The sequence below is a fragment of the Protopterus annectens genome, chromosome 1.part2 (assembly GCF_019279795.1).
Source record: "Protopterus annectens isolate FY-2018-M chromosome 1.part2, PAN1.0, whole genome shotgun sequence".
NCBI classification, from domain to species: Eukaryota; Metazoa; Chordata; order Ceratodontiformes; family Protopteridae; genus Protopterus; species Protopterus annectens.
Window position 1 is genome coordinate 117,011,442 of NC_056727.1, and position 21,846 is coordinate 117,033,287.

A 21,846-nucleotide genomic window follows, 5' to 3' on the forward strand; every position below is an offset into this window, starting at 1 on the left:
GACTCTCTGCATCCAAAACAGAAAAAACAACTTATTAGAGCTGCGACCTCTTCGACTGTGCGCATTTGATGATATGGTCTTTTCAGTTTTTTGTTCAACCCTCTTGGGTCAATGCATATTCTGATTTTATCTGAGCCTTTTTTGTGAGCTGCTACCATAGACGATACCCATTCAGTTAGTTGTGTAACTGGACAAATTATTCCTTGCTGCACCATTTTATGCAACTGAGTCTTAACTTTGTCTTGCATAGCTATCGTAACACTTCTTGCTAGTCTGACTACTGGAGTGACCCCTGGGTCTAACTTCATAGAATACACTACTGGAAGTTTGCTCAATCTATCCTCACAAATATCAGCATACTCTGAGAAAATGACTTCAGAAGAATTAGAACTAGGAGATGCACTTATGTGATAAACTTCTTTGGAAAAAGAAAGCAGATTCATTCTCAAAACTATCTTTGAGACCCAACAAAGACTGTACTGGTCTTCTGACTACATAGAATAATAAGCTGTAACAGTTCTTGGCCAAATAACATGGAAGCATCACTCAGCCTTTTGTTTAAATTTCTTTACCTCCATAAGCAGCAAGTTTTGCACTACTGGCCACATTGAGTTGGTCATTAGTTCTCACTTTAGCAAATGTGTCTGCTGATATAACATTACACTTTGAACCAGTGTCTACTTTAAGCTCTGTGAATTTACCATTGATCCAGACTGTACAGAATACTTCGCTTTTTGTCAATAAATTCACTGCACTTTGCAAGTAATCAGTACACAACACACTGAAACTTCCCTAAAATGTTGGTACCTTTCTAGGCAGCTCTCTACAGTGCAAGAAACACTCTGTAATAGCAGCAATTTGCAAATAGACATACCCAGCACAAGAAACTTTTCGAAATGTGTATACTTTGACTGCACTTTATGAAATAGTTGCACTTTGCACACAAATAACTCTTCGAAATACGTGCACACTAATAAACACACACTGTAAGCACTTTTACACACTTGGAAATCCTTTGAATAACTTTAGTTATGCTCTTGATACAATACAAAGCCGTAGTTATGCCAAAACACAGCACTTTCCCAAAAAACATGCAGTCGCCTTGCTTAATTTACACTTAATGTGCCCCTTTTTGCCCTTATTATATTCGTTTTGCTCGTTTAATCTCTTTTCAAGCCTGTTGTACTTTTCTTGTGCTCGTTTTACTCTAAACATGCCTGTTTTGCCTTTAAACACACTCATTTTACTTTTCTGTTAATTGTTTCATCAAATACCTTTACTTTAAACATTTCCCTTAGTTACTAAGCCTTTTGTGCCTCCCGCTTGTTTAATAATGCATTTTGTGCCCTTGTAATGTCCCGTTTTGTCCTTTTTATGAAATAAGTAGTTTGTGCATATTCTTATTACCTTTTCTTCAGCTCTGGCTCTTTTCCGTGGTTGTTTCTCTTAGGTTACCTTCACTGTCATCTCTGCACCTCATGGCTCCAAATCTTATTCTCTGCGATCCCGGTTCTGACACCATGTCACTCTCCTACTTTGGACACAATAGAAGAGTCTTCATGGGTTCTGTTTAAGCAGCTTTATTTTATACAAACACATCACGATAGAAGTTTACTGACTTTAACTTAAGCAACTTATGTACAAGCTAACTGCTTTAATCATACATGCTTACTCTCTGGCTGCACTCTCAAAATGGCACTAGGAATGGCACGTGCTTGATATTTATATGTGCACTCTCAGTCTTTGACGTGTTACTTAAAGATATAGCACATAGCATTGCTGTCTGATCTACATAGCTGAAAGTAGTTTTAAGTGATTTTATTACTCACTAGTAGCACTAGCACAAAAAGCTATTGGCGAATTAGCATGGTCACATCCTACGTTCTGATCTATGCTGTTAACCCTCCAGGATTGATAACTTTGCTGTGCATACCCAGACTGATGCATCTGTTAGTTGCTGTGTTAAATGCAGGTGTGTAGAGCTACAGTGCGCTTGAGTGCTCATTACTTGGCTGCACTGCCATACCTTGCCTGTGATGTCTGTCACATTGGTCAGACGCGTTGCTGTGGCCCTGCTCCTGCCACGATGCCCCTTGTGCCATTTATCTAATTATCTCTATGTCTTTGTTTTCTTATGCAGCCATTCACTCAGTATGCCAGTGCTGTTCACTCCCTCCAACATGTCTGATTAGCCATGTGGCTCTTTATTCATAGGTTGGTACTAGGCTATCAGTCCTAGGGCCTATAGAAGCCTAGCCATAACAATTCCCTGGCTATTTCTTCCCACACTATTTACTTCCCTGGACCCCTGTCTAGCAGGGCGACTGACGTGATCCCCGGGGTAAATTTCCTTTCTCCCATCCAATCGTCAAGGTTCCTTTTGAAGAGGGCCAAAGAGGCACTCTGCTTGACATGTATGGGCAGTCTATTCCAGAGTCTGGGGAGTCTCTGGGTCAGGAACCTATCCCTCCATCATGTTTTGTTTATTGTGATGACAAGGTTTAGATCCCTGGAGCGTATGACTCTGAGGGATTGGGATTTCTTTAACTGTAGCATGTCCAAAGGCTCTGGGTTTGACATGGCCTTGTATGTTAAGCAGAGATTGCCTCTGAGTAGATGGTATGCGACAGAGTATAGCTGGAGTTTTTTAAGGCGGTCAGCGTAGGGCATCTGCTTTAGGCCTGTGATTCTTTTAGTGAGGTATTTCTGCGGCCTTTCCAGTTGTTGCAGATGTCTTGAGAGGTGCATACCAAACTGGGCGTTGTATTCTATAATGGGTCTAATGAGGGATGAGTACAGTGGGACAATGACCTCCTTTTTTCTGGATGAAAAGCCCTTTGTGATGAGGTGTGCCACATAGAAGGATTTCCTGACTGTTGTGGCAATGTGGTTATCGAAGGTGAGACCACTGCCCATCTGTGACCCTAAGTCTCTTATCACACTTTCTGTGTATAGTGTACTGCCACCTATATGGTAATTCACGGATACATGTTTTTTCCCAAAGGGGATAACTATACATTTCTTGGCATTGAGCTTGAGCCCATGGCTCTGGCACCAAGCATCTGTTTCTGTAAGGCCCTTTTGTAGAGTATCCACATCATTTGGGGATTCAATAATGGCTCCCAGTTTGCAGTCATCTGCAAACTTTATTAACCAGAGTCCCTTAGTGTTGGCCTGTACTTCAGAGAAGTAGATGCCAAACAAGAGCGGTCCCAGGACTGAACCCTGAGGTACTCCACTTGTCTGGAGCTGGATTTGGAGTCGGCTATGTTTACAGTGTGGCTTCTATCAGTAAGCCAGTTAGCAACCCATTGGGTGACGTAGGGATTTATGCCCAGCTTAGTAAGTTTATCTATGATTCCAGAGTGGGGGATGGTGTCAAAGGCCTTGGCAAGATCTAGATAGGCTGTGTGGACCACCTTACCCTTGTCCATGGCTTTGGAGACTGATTCGAAGAAGTCAGTCAGGTTCATGAGACAAAATCGGCCCTTCACAAACCCAAACTGGGTGGGGTCCAGTGTTTGAAGGTTGCCAATGTCTTTGTTTATAAGTTCCATGATAATACGCTCCATGGCTTTGCAGATGAGGCTCGTCAGACTGATGGGACGGTAGTTTCCGGGATCCAAGGTGGATCCCCCCTTGTGGAGTGGGATAACTGTAGCTCTGCGCCACTCAGTGGGCACGAAACCTGAGGTGAGGCTATGATTAAACATGACACTTAGGTGAGGTGCCAGTTTATATTGTAGTTCATGTAGTACACAGCCCGGGATGTCATCTGGTCCCGTGGATGCTGTATTCTTAGCTTTGGAGAGTGCGTTTTTTACCTGTGTGGCTGTTATTACCGGAATTTGGCAATCTTCCGGTATTGAGATGGGCCATTTAGGGGGTGAGAGGGGGGTGAAGTTGGCACTGAATAGATCTGCCAGGATATTGGCAATATCCTTGGGATCAGTATATTTAATGCCATTCTGTTTTAGCTCAGAGCAGATCTGAGCATTGCCATTTAGATTCTTGACATAGTTATAGAATGCCTTGTGGTTGTCTTTGGAATCTTTGGCAGTTTTATTTTCGTAACTAGCTTTGGAGGATTTTATGAGGGATCTCAGTTTCTTACTGAGGCTGGTAAGGGAGTTTTTTGCATCCTGGGATTTTCCTCTTTTCTGCAACAGTTTCTTCCTTTTGTTGTAAAGTTTGTTTATGGCAGGGGACCACCAGATTGGCTTCCTTTTTGTGGATGAGAGCATCTTGGTTCTATTTGGGATGGCACGATTCATGCATGAGTGGATGTGCTTGTACAGTGCCTTAGTGTAGGATTCAGCAGTTGAACTTTCAGTTCCTGTCTGCATGGGTGTCATGAAGTTTGTCACTTCTGACTTGAGTAGCATGAGGTTGGCTTTGGAGAAGTTTTTTATGGAGGTTTCCTTACTGGGGGGTGGGGGTGGGATGTGGATGTTAAGGATGATTAGCTTATGGTCAAACCTGACTAACGAGAGGGTGACCATAGGTGTGGAGCATCGATTTCCCATGTTGGTAATGACCAGGTGTAGGCTATTGGAGCCCCTGGTGGGACTATGGATTAGTTGATCCAGGGCATTGGAATTTATGAATTCCAAGAACCGTTGGGCAAAGGTGTTGGTACATGAGTAGTTTTCCCAGTTAATGGCAGGGTAGTTAAAAATCACCTAGTATTAGTGTGTTTGATTCTATCTTAATATTTTCCAGTATATTTAGAAAGGTGTAGTGAGAATCTTGGGGTATGGTGGGGGATCTGTAGCAAGCTACAGTTTGGATTTCAGTCTTACCTAGTGTTAGTTGCACCTGGAGAATTTCAGATGCATTGTGTTGGGCAACTAGCCTGGTGGTGTGAATATCCTTGGTAAGTATTGACACATCTCCACCTTTAGTGTTTCGGTCCTGGTTTGGTGGCCGAAAAGTGTGGTAAGAGTTGTAGCCTTGTATTCCAAGGGTGCTCTCTGGAGCCTTGAACCAGGTCTCAGTTACTGCACAGATATCGATGTTCTCCATTTTTAGGAGTGTCTTGAGAGAGTGCATTTTGAGGTTTAGACTTCTAGCATTGAGTAGCATTACCTTCAGATTTTGCATGCTTGTACCTGTTACGGTGGTGGTTTTGTCCTTTGAACTTTGCCTAAAAAAGGCACTATATGAGGTGGCAAGAGCCTTAGCCAGTAACCTGAATCCCAGGGGCGACAGGTGCAGACCATCTCTGGCAAAGCACCGTGGTCTGTCGATCATGTCGTCCCAGGCAGACAGATACTGGATCCCCTTTGAATGACACCAGAAGCTTAGCCAATTGTTGAATTCAATGACAACCTTGAAATTTAGCGCTGTGGAATGTTTGTGAGTCTCAGGCAGTGAGTTATTCTAGCAGTGATTTTTCTTCATTTGTTGGTCATTTCAGGTTAAGTTTAAGTATGTAACTCCCAGCATTTTACAGGTCAGCAACAAAATGCAGGTATGCTGTAAAAGTTAAGCTGTGAGAATTGCACTGACCTGCAAGGATTCATTGACTGTGACTGAATATTTTATTTTTTGTTGACTATTGTTATCTGGAAATGCTCATCTCTGTGGTTCCATTTTCATTGGAATCCTGGGGAGACAACTACAAGACAATTAGCAACAAGAAAACAACAAGGGCTTGTGGACATTACACCATTAAATAATATACAAGGCAAAATTCAATTAATGTACATAGCAAAGCTAGACATAATTACATAAAAAAGAAAGTATGCATTTGTGTTATATGAAGTGAATTTTCTAAAGAAGCTGTTGATGCAAGTTAGCAACAAGTATAGTGAGTAAAGAAAACTTATGCAAGTTAGTAACAAGTATAGTGAGTAAAGAAAACTTTAACTGAAATATAAGAATGAAATCATACTGTGCACAAAACATTATAGAGTTTCCGGGTAAGTAGCATGACCTATAGCATTGTTCTGGTTCTCTGAGCCTAATTCCTGGCTTGTTATTTCACAGTGAGCGGATCAGCATGCGCCAATCTCAAGTGGACAAGTTGTATGCTGGCCTCAAGGATTTGGCAGAGGAGAGGAAAGGCAAGTTAGATGAACGATATCGGCTGTTTCAGCTTAATCGTGAGGTGGATGACCTGGAGCAATGGATTGCTGAGAGGGAAGTTGTGGCTGGATCTCATGAGCTGGGACAGGACTATGAACATGTCACAGTATGTATTTTATTTTATACTTTGTCATTTTTCTGTACCACAGTTTTAAATTAAGTTCAACGGAATACTTAACTGGTGAGTCCCCTTTCCTTGTACACCATTGCCACAAGGCAACATAGTTGATTGATTTTCCCAGATGAGAAGACGAGACACTATAATCAACAATCTGTAAGTCATTATTAGGATTGTTTAGTGGGCTTTGATGTAATTTGCATTTAGAACACATTTTAGATAGACCCATAGACATTTTTCCCTGGGAAAGCTTTCCTGCCCCGGCCAAAGATTGACCACTTCAAGATAAAGATGTTTTCCTTGGTGTTGTATACATTTTTAAATGCGTACTTCAGCATCAAAATTTTAAAAAATTAGGGATACCTTATTTTGGATGTTTTGTTTTTGTTTTTATTTATTTTGCCTTTGTTGACCAGGTTAGTCACACTAGGCTAGTAGCCTCTTTTCAGGGGAGACCCAAGGGGATATTTATACTCCTAAGGGAAATTTGTCCAGGCATCTGGGATTTACCCATAATCTTTTCAATAGGTGCCTGCTACCCAGTGTCAGTTCCCCTTTCATTGTTGTTTAGTATGGTGTGTGTGTGTGTGAGTGCTTTTATGCTATTAAGCACATGTACGAGTTTGTTACTTTTCTAAGGTTTGGACTGCTTAAACAATTTCTATTTGTACTTCTACCCATCTGGAACAGTATGTGGTATACACATGTGTCACATATCATAGTGTTTACCACTTGACTTTTGTGAGTTAGTGCAGAGCAAATTGTGTGTGTCCATATGACTATGTTTAGACATATACACACACACACACACACACACACACACATATATGTATGTGTATGTATATATATATATTCCCTTATCTCAAAATATTTTCTAAACTTCATATACTGAAAAATTAGACCCCCAAGGTGGGGGCTTAATCTCCAGGATAATATAGGAACAGTACTAGGCAACAGTCACAGGGAATGTAAGAGGCCTAGCTATATGCACTTTTAAGGAGACACACTCCCTTAATGAGTACTTAATAGTTCCTACCTCCCAAATCCAGCAGGGCCATACATAACTCTGGTGTAAATTTGTCTGCCCATTCATTCATACGACTTGTCTTAAAAGCAGACAAAGTAATAGTTCTCTTGACCTGTAGTAGTAAATTAACAATAGGCTGAGAATACATTGAGTTAAGAACATATCCCTCCTGTCAGTCTTGTTTAGTTGTAGGTGTAAGTTTAGATCCAAATGTTTGTAGAGCTGCTGGTTTTGTGAAGGAATGGGATATTTAATTGGTTTTGGTCTTTCCTGGCTCAAAAACAAGACACAGGTCATGTCGGAACAGCCAGGAGGCTACTGAGTACCAGGTGAATTGTGCTGATCTGGCAAAATAATTGATTTAAAGCCTTTATTTTTTTTCATTAAAAATCCTTGGAGCCTTTCCATTTGAGAGGGATATGCTTGGCTTTGTACATACTAAAAGGGACAGTGTATTCGATGATGGGTCTAATAGAGGAGGAGTACCGTGGTAAGATGACTTCTTTTGTATTTTGAAGATATTCCTTTGGAAATTAACTGGGGTGGATAGATGGAATGTATGATTATGGTGGAAACATGATGACTGAATTAGAGTGAGTTGTTCACATAAGTACCAGGTCTCCTATGATCTGTTTGAAGAGGAGTACCACTTTTAATATATGAGAAAGGGAGTAACTTTTTTGTTTTTGTCTTGAACCCGTTTTCATTATGTGCATATTCCACCACTTTTTGCAGGAGTTTAGCATCAGTGGATCAGCAGATAACAGTACCCAGTTTGCAGTTGTCAGCATACTTGGCTAACCCTACTTCAGACATCTCGGCTTTGATGACTGCAATTCCAGATGGGAGAGGACCCAGAACTGATTCCTGTGATACCCCACTAGTTAAGAGTTTTACGTTCAGAGAGGGTACAGGCATCTCACTACCTGGGATCTTTTGGATAGCCAGTTTGCCATCCAGCAAACAATGTAGGGGGTTACATTAGGTTTGCCTAACTTTTTAATAATGCCAGCATGGAAAAAGTGTCAAAAGCCTTAGCCAAGTCAAAATAAGCAGTGTGCACATAGTGACCACTGTCCATAGCCTCTGTAACCTTTTCAAAAAACTTTACTAATTCAGGAGACAGGCCTTGCTCTTCACATAACCAAACCAAGTAATCTCTTAAGTTGCCTGTGTCTGTATAAATGAATTCTGCAGTCATATGTTCCACAGCCTTGCATACAAGGCCATTATGGCCAATGAACCTATAATTACCTGAGCCTATAGATGGGACCTCTCTAATGTAGAGGAGTCACTATGGCTCTTCTCCAGACATCAAGGGGCAAAAATTCTGTTTGTAGGCTGAGGTTGGGTAGTTTAAGTAGAGGCTCACATACTTCACACTGATGAAGAAGGCAGCTTGTTATGTTATCTGGTCCCATTAAAACATTATTTTTAGCCCTTGACATGGATTCTAAGACTTGTTCCATGGTGATTATGGAGCAACTTAAATTTTCAGGGTTAGTGGGTGCAAATTATGGGTAGGTGAAGTAAAGTTTGCACTAAAGCTGCCTGCCAGTATACTGGTTGGGATTGGAAAGTGAGATATTATTGTAGATGTTTTGAATACTATTCCTTCATTTTTTGACATAAATGAAGAAAGATTTGTAGTTTTCTTTGGCATCTCTTGTCGATAAATTTGTATTCTGCTTTACATTTTGTTATAGTGGTCTTAAGTTCCTTGCTGGCACATTTCTTGGTGGATGGCGATTTCTTAAAAATTTTCATTATTTTGTTTCTTTTGCTATGAAGTTTATTAATGTGAGAGGTCTTCCAGAGAGGTGCATTCCTGAATTTACTGTTGTATTTAAGGTAGATATGTACAGACTTTTATATGCAGCTGTTTAGATGCTAGTAAAAATTGGAGGTGAATGTGGCAGCCCTCTCATTTGGGTCCATTTGCAGGAGATGGTTGGGAATTTTATGTAGGTCTTCTACAAGATGATGTAGGTAGGTTTGCCATGGAGAAGTTCCTAAAGATGGCTTCATTTGTTGGTGGGGGTGTACTGTTGTGGCCTGACTGAGAAGGTAACTGATTTATGGTCAGATTTAACCAGGGAAGTGGAGCTTTGTGATTGGGTGTAGGCAGTAACTAAGTAGGTAAGGACCATGTCAAGGAATATTAGTCTCTTGTGGATAGTTATGTAGTTTGCTCCAGTGCATTGGTATTAAGAAAATCTAGGAAATACTAAACAAACAGTGGATATAAAAAATGTACACACCTGTTAAAATGCCAGGTTTTTGTGATATAAAAAATTAGACCACAATAAATCATTTTAAAACTTTTCCCACCTTTAATGTGACCTATAACCTGTACAATTCAATTGAAAAACAAACAGATCTGTTAGGAGAGTAAATATAAAAAATAAAAAAAAAACTTACAATAAGCTGGTTGCATAAGTGTGCACGCCCTTAAACTCATACTTTGTTGAAGCACCTTTTGATTTAATTACAGCATTCAGTCTTGGGTACACACCTACCATCAATTAAAGAGACTCTGGTTGACCCCAAATAAAGTTCAGCTGTCCTAGTAGGATTTTCCTGACATTTACTCAGTGGCTTCCTACCGCAAATGCCATGGTTCACAGAAAGCTTACAAAGCATCAAAGAGATCTCATTGTTGAAAGGTATGAGTCAGGAGAAGGGTACAAAAAAATTTCCACAGCATTGGATATACCATGGAACACAGTGAAGACAGTCATCAAAAAGTGGAGAAAATATGGGACAATAGTGACGTTGCAAAGAACTGAACGTCCCTCAAAAATTGATGTAAAGAGAAGATAACTGGTCAGGGAGACTACCAAGAGACCTACAGCAAGACTTAAGGAGCTGCAGGAATTTCTGGCAAGTACTGATTGTGTACTATGTGTGACAACAATCTCCCATATTCTCCATATGTCTGGGCTGTGGGGTAGGGTTGCAAGATTGAAGCCTTTTCTTACACAGAAAAACATCCAGACCCAGCTAAAATTTGAAAAACAGTACATCAAGTCTCCCATAAGCATGTGGAAAAAATGTGTTATGGTCTGATGAGACCAAGTTTGAACTTTTTGGCCACAATTCTAAAAGGTATGTTTGGCACAAAAACAACACTTCGCATCACCAAAAGAACACCATCCCCACGGTGATGCATGGTGGTGGCAGTATCATACTTTGGGGTTGCTCTTCTTCAGTTGGAACTGGGGCTTTGGTCAAGGTGGAGGGAATTCTGAACCGTTCCAAATACCAGTCACTTTTGGCCCAAAACCTTCAGGCGTCTGCTAGAAAGCTGAAGATGAAGAGGAATTTCACCTTTCAACATGACAATGACCCCAAGCATACATCCAAATCAACAAAAGAACAGCTTCACCAGAAGAAAATTCAAGTTTTGGAATGGCCCAGCCAGAGCCCAGACCTAAATCCAATAGAAAATCTGTGGGGTCACTTGAAGAGGGCTGTGCAGAAGAGATGCCCTTGCAATCTGACAGATTTGGAGTGCTTTTGCAAGGAAGAGTGGGCAAATATTGCCAAGACAAGATGTGCCATGCTGATAGACTCCTACCCAAGAAGACTGAATGCTGTAATTAAATCAAAAGGTGCTTCAACAAAGTGTTCGTTTAAGGGTGTGCACACTTCATATATGCAACCAGCTTATTGTACATTTTTTTTTATTTTTTTTAATATTTTTCCCCTAACAGATTTGTTTGTTTTTCAATTGAATTGTACAGGTTATAGGTCACATTAAAGGTGGGAAAGGCTTTGAAATGATATATTGTTGTCTCATCTTTTTATATCACAAAACGTGGCATTTTAACAGGGGTGTGTACACTTTTTATGTCCACTGTATCCATTTTTAGAGATGTTAAGTGTGTCTGTCATTGCTTGGGTAATTGAAGTCCCTATCAAGTTGGCACTTGGTTTGGGTACGTACATTTGGATCTGTAGCTACTAATTAAGTAAAAGTTTAATTTTTTTAATGGTAATGTGTGTCTCCAGTAGCTCCAGGTTGTGGTTGTTGATAATTTGATGTGAGGAGATGGCATTTCTGTTAATAATCCCTTGCAGTTAGCCAAGGAAACCTTTGTATAGATGGGGTGCTGTCATTGCATTGAAATCTTGTCAGTAACTACACAGATTTGAATGTGCTTGAGTTACAGTAGGGCTTCAATTTGTGGCATCTTTGTGTTTAGACTCCTAGCACTGATTAGTGCCACCATGATATCTGAAATTGAGTTTGAGGTTGCTGTGGAGACTGCCTAAAATGGCACCATATTGGCAGCAAAGGCTTTAGCTTGTATGCAGAAACTCTGCTATGAGAGGTGTTAGCCATCCTTTGTGAAACAGGAAGTCTTATTAATCATGTTATCTCAGAATAATACATGCTGGATTCTGTTAAAGTGGCACTTGACTGCCTAGTCAGTTGTTAAAGCCAGTTATCTTGTCTTGGTATCTAGGTGCTATTCTTGGTGAAGGCAGGGCATTACTCAAGACCAGTGTCTTTCCTGCCTCTAACAGATTTTTAGCAACTTCCATCATGTATTTCTGTATCCCACTGGGTGGGGTGCCTTTTGTCATTCACTCTCACATGGGCCACCATTAAGTCATTGTCATATTTGTCAGTTTAAGGCACCTTAGGACCCTTGTGACATTATGGATCCTGGCACTGTTCAAGTATTTTACAGTGACCCTTTTTTGGTCCAGTCTGGTGAGTGTGTGGAGTCTGTATGCCTAACTAAAGAGCCACCTATGACTAAGACATTTCCTCATATGGCAGCAGACTTAGTGGGCCTTACGGGCTTAAGTTTCCTTTCCTGGTGACTCTCTAGTGAACTGTGTGGAGTTCAGTATGTTGGAGTGGAGAAAGAGTAGGCTTTGCCTGGTGTGCTGAAAGTCAAGATCTTTTAGGATATGTTCTAGAAGGCTTTGGAAAAAATTCTTTATAGCTGCAGCATAAGTTATAGGCTCAGTGTTGTGTTACTGATGTGGTATTCTGGTTGTGTGATGCTTACCAACAGTGGACTAATGCGAGAAGTTTGCCTCCATGTTTCTTCAATATTTGCATCTCTTACGGGTTGTACTACTAGTTGGCAGAAGCAGTGGTTAATCTGTAACCTGAACCAGTGGATGGGAATCAGAAATTCACCCCTGGTCTGTCACCTATGTCTCTAATAGATAGAGGCAAACAGTAAATGTTTGACCATACATGCCCTAGCTTACACATAACCCTAATATAACCTGTAGGCACCAAACTTGGATGCATTTGGGATGCATGAATAGGTTTAAAAAGACCCTCATGATCATTAGCCTAGTGTATATCTATGAACCTATACAATTTTCTGGCAAATCATTGAGAATTGAAGTCACTAAATAATGACAGACATTTGAGTTTCAGACTGCATATCCTTCAGAAAAATGCATGCTAATGCAAAAACTGTTATTCTAGCACCTTTCCAAGTTTGCAAGACTGATTTTTAAAATCTGTTCCTATACATATATGTGTATAAGGTATTTGCTGTTGGGATCTTTATGTAATACTTCTCTTGCATCTGTTTCTATGAAACTTTGTATTTGTGGCTGAAATTCCCCTTAGGTGACTGGTGCCATATGATTGTGGTTATGTTTGGCCTCTGCATGTAGCGAAATTCTCCATGGGTGGCCTGTACCATGTACTGTATGTCAAATACTGTAAAAGATTTTTCTCCTTGCAAGCGTAACTGTACAGAGAGGGTGTACTTAGGGAGGATCTTCATATTGCGTATGGTGTCATCTTTCATTCTATCTGTTAACAAATACCCAACTTAATGGGGAAGACATAAATATAGGAAAAGTAGAGAATGGGGTACACATTAGGGGCAGATAATGAAACTAGAAAGTGAAGACAAGAATGGAATGAAAAGCACACTTATTTGTTTTTCCTTGCAGTAGTAACACAAATGGTTGTGGTATTTGTGCTAGTTTTTTTTTGTTTATTTGCTTTCTTTTTCTTATCTGCCTTGATGACCAGTAGGTTCTTCACTCTCCGCTGTCCCATAATGGGCCATCCTTTCCTCCAACATTTGTAATTTTAAGGCCCTCACCCCTCCATGCATATCTATAACCACCCTAGGGATTCTCATACAGTGGACATCAGCAAGGGCATATCTTTTGCTTCCATGGATGATGTAACCTCTTAAAAAATGTCCTGCCCTTTCTTGAATCCAGTCCTCCCACTTAATCACCCTTCTCCATCTTAGACACAAGCACCTGAACATGTGCCCGCAACCTTACACCAAATAAAGGCAAGCTGGCAAAGCCGCACCCCCCCCCCCACCACCACCACCACCACCAAGTCCAGCAGCTTCTACTTAAACTTGGATGAGTTGGGTTGTAATGAGATCCTTGTCAGTGTACACTAGTGGAGCTATCTAATAGAAATGGTTCTGAGAATCATAGTTCATCTAACCCACTATAACAGATTGTGCTGTAAGTAGTCTGTGCATTACATGAAATGTAGCAGATTTTGATTTGATTATAACAATGTGGAAAAGGCAGGGACTCCCGTTTATGTAGGGGCGTTTGGGGCTTCGGCCCTGCATGTAAAATGTGTGCTAATGTTTTCCTTCAGTTTCAGAAAATACCATTTAATCTAATTTATATTCAGTGAATGCCAAACGACCTGTGTGGCTTTGAAGAATAGTACTAGAGCACACTGTTGTATTCCATCTCAGTTGTAACTATGTTTTAGGATTTTATAGGACTTTGCAGTTTGAGTGTTCTTTTAATTATCTATGAAATCTTTACCAGCTGACTGATGATGGATTTGTTTTGCAGATGTTACAGGAAAGGTTCCGTGAATTTGCCAGAGACACTGGTAACATAGGACAAGAACGTGTGGATGCTGTGAACCACATGGCAGATGAGCTGATAAATTCTGGACATTCCGATGCAGCCACAATTGCTGAATGGAAGGATGGCCTCAATGAGGCTTGGGCAGATTTGTTGGAGCTGATTGATACTAGAACCCAGATTCTGGCAGCATCATATGAACTACACAAATTCTATCATGATGCCAAGGAGATCCTTGGTCGTATTCAAGACAAACACAAGAAGCTGCCAGAAGAACTGGGTAGGGACCAAAATACAGTAGAAACACTACAGAGAATGCATACAACATTTGAGCATGATATTCAAGCTTTGGGCACTCAGGTATGTCTTAATGGGAATGGGATTAGTCTATATTTCTAAAAGAAAATGTGCATTTAACCACATGTTAATTTTCTCTTCTTTTGATTTTCCAGCTCTGTTTCCCTTGTCATGTTTTTGAGTTTGTCTATTTGCTTTTGTTTACAGAGAAAATCTGAATGAGCACCCCCCCCCCTTTGTGAATAAAAGCTCTCCATTACACATATTTTTGCAGTTAATAGTACATATATACATTTTAACATACCACATAATATATGTTGTGAAGATCATTTATAATGTTTCAACACACTTTTGTTTGACATTCAGCATGAGAGCATGAGTTAACAGTATATTAAGAGGATTACTGGCCTCAAACAGATGCCCTATGCAGCCCGAATGAAGAAACTCCAGCTGTACTCAGTTGCATACCGCTTACTCAGAGGTGATCTTTGCCTGACATACAAGGCTATGTCCAACCCAGAATTGATGGACATGCTCCACCTAAAAAAAAAACAAATCCCTGAGAGCCACACGCTCTAGGGATCTAAACCTCACCACAACAATAAATAGGACTTGCTGGAGGGATAGATTCCTGTCCCAGGGACTCCCCCATGCTTTGGAACAGGATTCCAATCTACATTAGGCAGAGCCTCTCACTAACACTCTTCAAGGGAAACCTTGACGAGTGGATGGGAAACAAAGTTTACTCCGGGGATCACTGCAGTGGCTCTGCTGGACAGAGGCACAGGGAACTAATGGAACTTTTAGCGGAATGTACCAGGCCGACGCAACCATTTTGTTCAGGCCCTACCGACGACATTGCTGATAAAGATGGTGCTGCAGAAACGCCATCGGTTTCTGAAGGCATCTTCAGACCGACGACGCTCACCATTAAAACATTTCCTAAGACGAAGACTCCTATTAAATCTAAAAGGACTGCACTTCAGCCCCCTGTTCAAGGCCCAATGCCTAAGAAACAGATGCTCAAAATGGCTGAAGATTTGATTTCTTTAATCAGGAGTTCCCAGCCTCCACCTGACAAAAGGCCTAGACAAGAGGAAGATTATGCATCCTCTGAACAAGTGTCCATTTCTTCAGCCTCCTCTGAAGACCAAGATTATTCCTCCTCCCCTTATGAAGATTCTGATGCTGAGGATTCCATTCCCTCAGCTTCTCCTCCTGAAGACTACTCCTTTGGGGAAACTTTACACACTATGAGGGAACATTTCCACTGGGAAGGTCAGGACTACTCTGACTCGAAGAAAAGGCTCAGAGAGTTTCTTTTACTCCCCCAGCACAGACCACTTGCCATCCCACCCGTGTTAGACATTGTGGATGATGTTTACTTAGAATCCAGTTTGAACCCAGACTCTCTACCTCCTGCTCCGGCCAAGCCTGACAGATACTACAGAGTGCCTAATTCCCACAAATTTCTATACAAAAGTCCTGTTGCTGACCCAGAGACAATCTCCCAGGGTCCCAAAGGGGCTAAGGTTTCTATGGCTAAAAGTCCTGTACCCTCTGAAAGGGATTCCAGAGCGCTAGACAGGTGGGGGAAAAAGGTTTACACCTCAGCCACTCTAGCTATGAGGGCACTAAATTGCCAATTTCACATGCTTAAGTATCAGCAATTTCTAATCTCTCAGTTAAAGCAAAAAATCACCACTCTCCCTCAACAGTCTGAATTGAAAGAAATTCAGGATCTGTTGCATGCAACTGAACAGGTGGGCAAACACACCTTACAATGTGGGTTTGATTCTCTGGAGGCCTCCTGCAGAGCAGCTGTCACTGGGTCTGTTATACGTAGGCATGCTTGGTTAAAGGAACAAACTCTGCCTGAACATGTTAAAGCAAAGCTTCTAGATGCTCCCTTACAGCAGGATGTTCTTTTTGGAGTTAAAGCAGAAGAAGTCTTAAAGAAAATGGAGGATAAGGCAAAATCTATGCAGACAGTCAAAGATTTCCTACAGGTACAGCCCCCTTGCTTCAGCAGAAACTGGCCAACAAAAAATTGGTCCTTTCCAACTACTGACAGACCACAGAGGGGTAAATACAGATGCCCAAGAGGCAGAGGACAACCTCAAGCCCAGTACAAACCTCGCCAATGGGGCACTACAACACAGAAGGGAGGAGAAGACAGGTCCCAATCTACCAGAAGGCAAACTCAATGACTTGCACCTCATCTGGCCAAGCAACACTCTCTTGGCAGCCCCCTTGGGAGGAAAACTCGCACTTTTTTCAGACAACTGGCACATTGTCACAAAGGACAAATGGGTCCTAGACATAATTTTACGAGGATACAGATTCCATTTCCACACCTTGCCAATGAAAAGAGGAATGCCAAACCTGCCACAAAATCAATGGGCAGAGGCACAAAAGCAAATTACAGCTCTCATGGACATGAGAGCCATTCAACTGGTACCTACAAGAGAGCAAGGTCAAGGATTTTACTCAAGACTCTTTCTAGTGCCCAGAAAGGACAATGCCTGGAGACCTATTCTGGACCTTTCAATTTTAAACACATTCTTACAAGTACCCAAATTCAAGATGCTGACACTACAGCAGCTTCTTCCCATGTTGGGCAAGGAGGCATGGCTAGTAACATTGGACCTCAAGGAGGCATATCTGCATGTCCCTATCAGACAAAGTTGCAGAAGATACCTCCGTTTCATTGCAGGTTCAACCCATTACCAATTCTCTGCACTGCCCTTTGGCTTATCTACTGCGCCCAGAGTCTTCACAAAATGCCTGGCACCAGTAATTGCATACTGCAGACAAAGAGGAATTCAAATATACCCATACCTGGATGACTGCCTCCTCCAAGCAGAAAGCAAGGACATTCTCTTACATCATCTGGCTTTTGTAAAACATCTTCTAAACTGCCTGGGGTACACAGTAAATGAAAAGAAGTCAAAACTAGTACCCTCACAAAATATGACATTCCTGGGTGCCAGCTTGAACACAATGGCCCAGAAGGCTTATCTGACGCCAGACAAGCAACTACAGCTGACTCAATATTTCAAAACAATGGCAACAAAGACCCAATTAACTGCAAGAAAAATTCTGCAGGCTTTGGGCTTCATGGCATCTTGCATACTACTAATACCATTTGCAAAGCTGCATATGAGGAAATTACAGTGGTACCTAAAAAGCATATGGTCTCAACACAGCCACAGCTTGGACACAATGATATCTCTCATTCCCTGCCTACAACAGGAGTTTCTATGGTGGTCACAGGCATGTCACCTCAACAAGGGTCAGCCGTTCACCTTGCCCCCAGCCAGGCAAACTATCACAACAGATGCATCAGACTACGCCTGGGGGGCACACATGGCAGGAAAAGTGCGTTCAAGGCAAATGGACTGCAGATCAAAGGAATTTGCACATCAATCAAAAAGAAATGCTAGCTGTACAGAAAGCTCTGACAGCCTTCAAAAATCTATTACATCCAGGACAACTTACAATAAAGACGGACAACACCACAGTAATGTGGTACATAAACAAACAAGGGGGTACTCACTCCTACCCTCTATGCAGGCAAGCAATGATCTTATGGAACACAGCTCTGGTTTACCAAGTTCAGTTACAAGCTCAATTCCTGCCAGGAAAGAAGAACACATTGGCAGACGACCTCAGCAGAAACATCATGGATCCCCATGAGTGGAAACTAGATCCACAAGTATTTACAATGATAACTCGAAAATGGGGCCTTCCAGACATAGAGCTGTTTGCCAGTCCTCAAAACTATCAAATAACAAAATTTTGTACAAGGACACTTCACCATCAAGCTTGGAAAGTAGACGCACTCTCTTTCAGTTGGAAAAACCTGACAGCATATGCCTTCCCTCCATTGCCTCTCCTCACAATGGTGCTTCTGAAAGTCAAAAAGGAGAGACCATGACTGATTCTCATAGCCCCAGACTGGCCACGCTAGCACTGGTACCCACTATTGAGAAATATGGCCCACGGCCCACCTTGGATCTTACCACAGATTACCCATTTGCTCACACAACAAAACAATCAGATTCTTCACAGCCAACTCAAAACCTTAAATCTGGCTGCATGGAAAATCACCTAAGCATCCAGCCAGCTCCTCTTTCCCAAGCAGTTATGGATGTTATTCTGAAAGCTAGGAGGCCAAGCATCAGGAAGGCTTATTCGGACAAATGGAAAAGGTTTTGTGCCTGGAACCAAGCTAAAGGCCAAGACACATTTCAGCCTCACATGCCTCACATTCTACACTACTTAACTGAGATGTTCCACAAAGGACTTTCCTTCTCCTCCATTAAAATCCATGCTTCAGCTATTTCAGCCCACTACAACACGGATCCATCCTTATTTTCGCATTCACTTCTAAGGCAGTTCCTCAGAGGGGCAAAAAACATTAGACCCCCCAGGAGAGCACCTACACCAACATGGGACCTCAATTTTGTTCTCGTAAAACTAATGCTACCTCCCTTTGAACCAGCTTTTTCTGCAGATCTTCAGTTCCTATCATGGAATACTGCCCTGCTGCTAGCAATAACTTCAGCTAGAAGAGTCTCAGAGCTGCAGGCACTAATGGCAGTGGAACCTTTCCTCATTTTTCATCAAGACAGAGTTTCTCTACGAACTAATTCTTCCTTTATGCCTAAGGTGGTTTCCAGTGTGGCTTTAAATCAAACCATCCACTTACCCACCTTCTTCCCAAATCTACAGAACAAAGGTGAGAGACTCCTGCATTCCTTGGACATTCACAGGCAACTTCGTTACTACTTGGACAAAACTAAGGCTTTCAGAAAATCTGACCAGCTCTTTGTATCCTATGCTACAGCTTCACAAGGGAAGGCTATTTCAAAACAAACCATTTCCAAATGGATAGGACATTGCATACGTTTCTGCTATACCCATCATGGCAAACCAGTTCCTGCTACCATTAGGCTCCACTCTACCATGGCAATAGCTATATCTATAGCTTTACTCAGGGGGGTTCCAACTAAGGAGATTTTGGAAGCTGCAACTTGGAGTTCAGTACACACCTTTACCAAACACTATCACTTACCACTTTACTCTAAGACTAGGGCAGACTTCGCCACTGCAGTTCTGCAGGGCCTGATAGCCTCCTCCAACCCTCTATGATTCCTCCACCCATCCTTAGCTTTGGGATTCAACCCAAGTGTGATGACTGCAGCAGGGTAACACGATGAACATAGTACAGTTTTGTACCTACCATAAATGTAGATGTTCGAGTGTACACCCTGCTGCAGTCCAGGTTACCCCCCCCCCCTCCATCCCCTCTGAAATAACTGGCTAAAATCTCTACAATACCTTCCTGATGTATTTGCTTATAGCTGGAGGGATTTTGTGTTTGTGCAAAATTTACTCAATTTGGTACTAATTACTGACCACCTTTTTGGGGTAACCTGACATCTGGGGCAAGAAAAACTGAAGAAAATGGCGTCGGTTGCAATATATATACCCCTGGCGCACTGACGTCAGGGAAGAAGCGACAGCAACCGACGCTGGACCAAAATTTTGGAATTCCAGCTGACTGCGGGACCGCCTGACGACAGGATAACCCAAGTGTGATGACTGCAGCAGGGTGTACACTCGAACATCTACATTTATGGTAGGTACAAATCTGTACTTTTTATGTTTAAAAATCTGCTAAACTCAATTTGGGTTTTCACTTCCAGCTTTATTTGTCCATGTGTACTAGTTCAACAGATTTCCTATTGAACACTCTGGATATCGGTAGTTTCCAAAAGGCATTGTTCCCATGTGTCAAGTGTAACAGTAGATCTGATGTCATTTTCATTCGTTATTCAACCTATGGGTCTCTGATCAGACTCTGCCACTTTCCAAACCTTTATGCTCTGAAGCTCAACCTCCTCCCCTACCCATAATGCCTCATTCCCCCAGATTACCTCGGCCATCGTTTGCCGCTCTGACAGGAAGCATCGTGATCCATTCGCTCGAGCTCCACTGAGACTTTCTCGTCCAACTTTATCAGATAGGTCCGTTTTTTCTTTCCTATTACCTTTATTTTCTCTTTCCCCTGTCTTCTGATCATATATTTGAAAAAAAAAAATAGCGTTCATTGGTTTGTTCTTACAGGACTTTTCTTTTACCTCCTTCCTTTCCTTTCTTGCCCTGACTGTAGGATGTCTGATAAACCATTAGGGTTTAAAAAGTGAACTTCCTATGGGCACAAGATTCCTTTATCTGATTCCCACAGGGAGTGTGTGTGTTGTCTCGGCCCTTCTCATTTAGAAGCCTCCTGTTCCATCTGCGAGGGGTTTCACCCATGTGCATTGGCTGACCACAGAAACAAGCTTATTTTAGATGGCCTGATTCCTTCCTCTGTGCCAGCTGCAGGTTCTTCTACTTCAGGGGCTCAAACCCCCATCAAAAAGCATAAAGACGTCCTAGAACACAGGAAACATTCCCTGGACAAGTCTGCCTCGACATCCAGCGAGCCTCCCAAAAAGATTACAAAGCATCAGATCTGACATCCTCAGATCCGAGTAAATCTGCTGACTCATTTCCTCAGACCCGAGCTCCTCTTCCTTCCTCAGGACCAACTCCTGCTACCTTGGGATCTCCCTTTTGGGACAGATTGCCTAAAAGATCCTCTAGACCACCTTCCACATCTTCTGCCAGGCTTTCCCATAGCCTTTCCAGATCTGAGATGGATAGATGTACGAGACAGTTTCTTCAGACACAGACTCAAATGGGAGTTTTACTTGCTCCGTACCCCACTGGTGTGTGATTCAACTTTCCCCTTTCAGGCCTGTTACTCTTTTTCCGATCTAATCTCCTGCTTCGGAATCCTCTGGTCTGAAGGCACGAGAGTCGAAGTGTTGGAGCCGGTAATGATTATCTCTCCATCTTTGATAGCTTCCCTGACTCTCTCAACTCTGACAGCTTCAGAGTAGAGTAGCTCTCGGATCCAAAGCGTCAATGTCAGTTCTGTGCTGCTGACTTTAGCTCCAAAGATTTCTGAGCCATTGCTTCCCTTGGAGCCTAGGCATTCAACAGCTCTGCCCCAACTCCCCCTTCAGAGCAGAGGGCCAGTGAGACTTGGGTGTGTTCTGCCCAGACAGCTTTGGCTCTGGGAGAATGTCTTCATTGTCTCTGGGCCCATCTGCCTTCAAGGTGGCGGAGAGGGTTCTCTCCTTACCAAGGAGATCCTCGGCTCCAATATTTTTGGACCCACCCTTTACCTCCTTGGATACTGTTTCTGAGACCCCACGTCTGCCACCTCTGGGACAAGTCAGCCCAGGAAAAGTCTCCAAGCCATTCCACTCTTGGAACCCCAGATCTCTTCCAATAACTGCCCGGAGCATACCCCGACGAGGTACCCCAGAAGAGAACGTGCAAGAACAGTCACCTGGATTCTCCACAAGAATCCATCATGGAAGATGCTGATTTCGAGGAAGGGCAAGGGTCC

The 21,846-nt window shown here is 42.2% G+C and overlaps 1 protein-coding gene across 1 annotated transcript in view; it reads left to right on the forward strand.

The window, feature by feature from the left end:
- The window catches only part of SPTBN1 (spectrin beta, non-erythrocytic 1), a 2,377,138-nt gene that overhangs the window by 1,818,582 nt on the left and 536,710 nt on the right, over positions 1-21,846 (forward strand). Inside the window, exons 25-26 of the mRNA XM_044055150.1 lie at positions 5,992-6,196; positions 14,064-14,438. Of these exons, the coding sequence (XP_043911085.1) occupies positions 5,992-6,196; positions 14,064-14,438 (580 nt within the window). The remainder of the gene's footprint in view (positions 1-5,991; positions 6,197-14,063; positions 14,439-21,846) is intronic.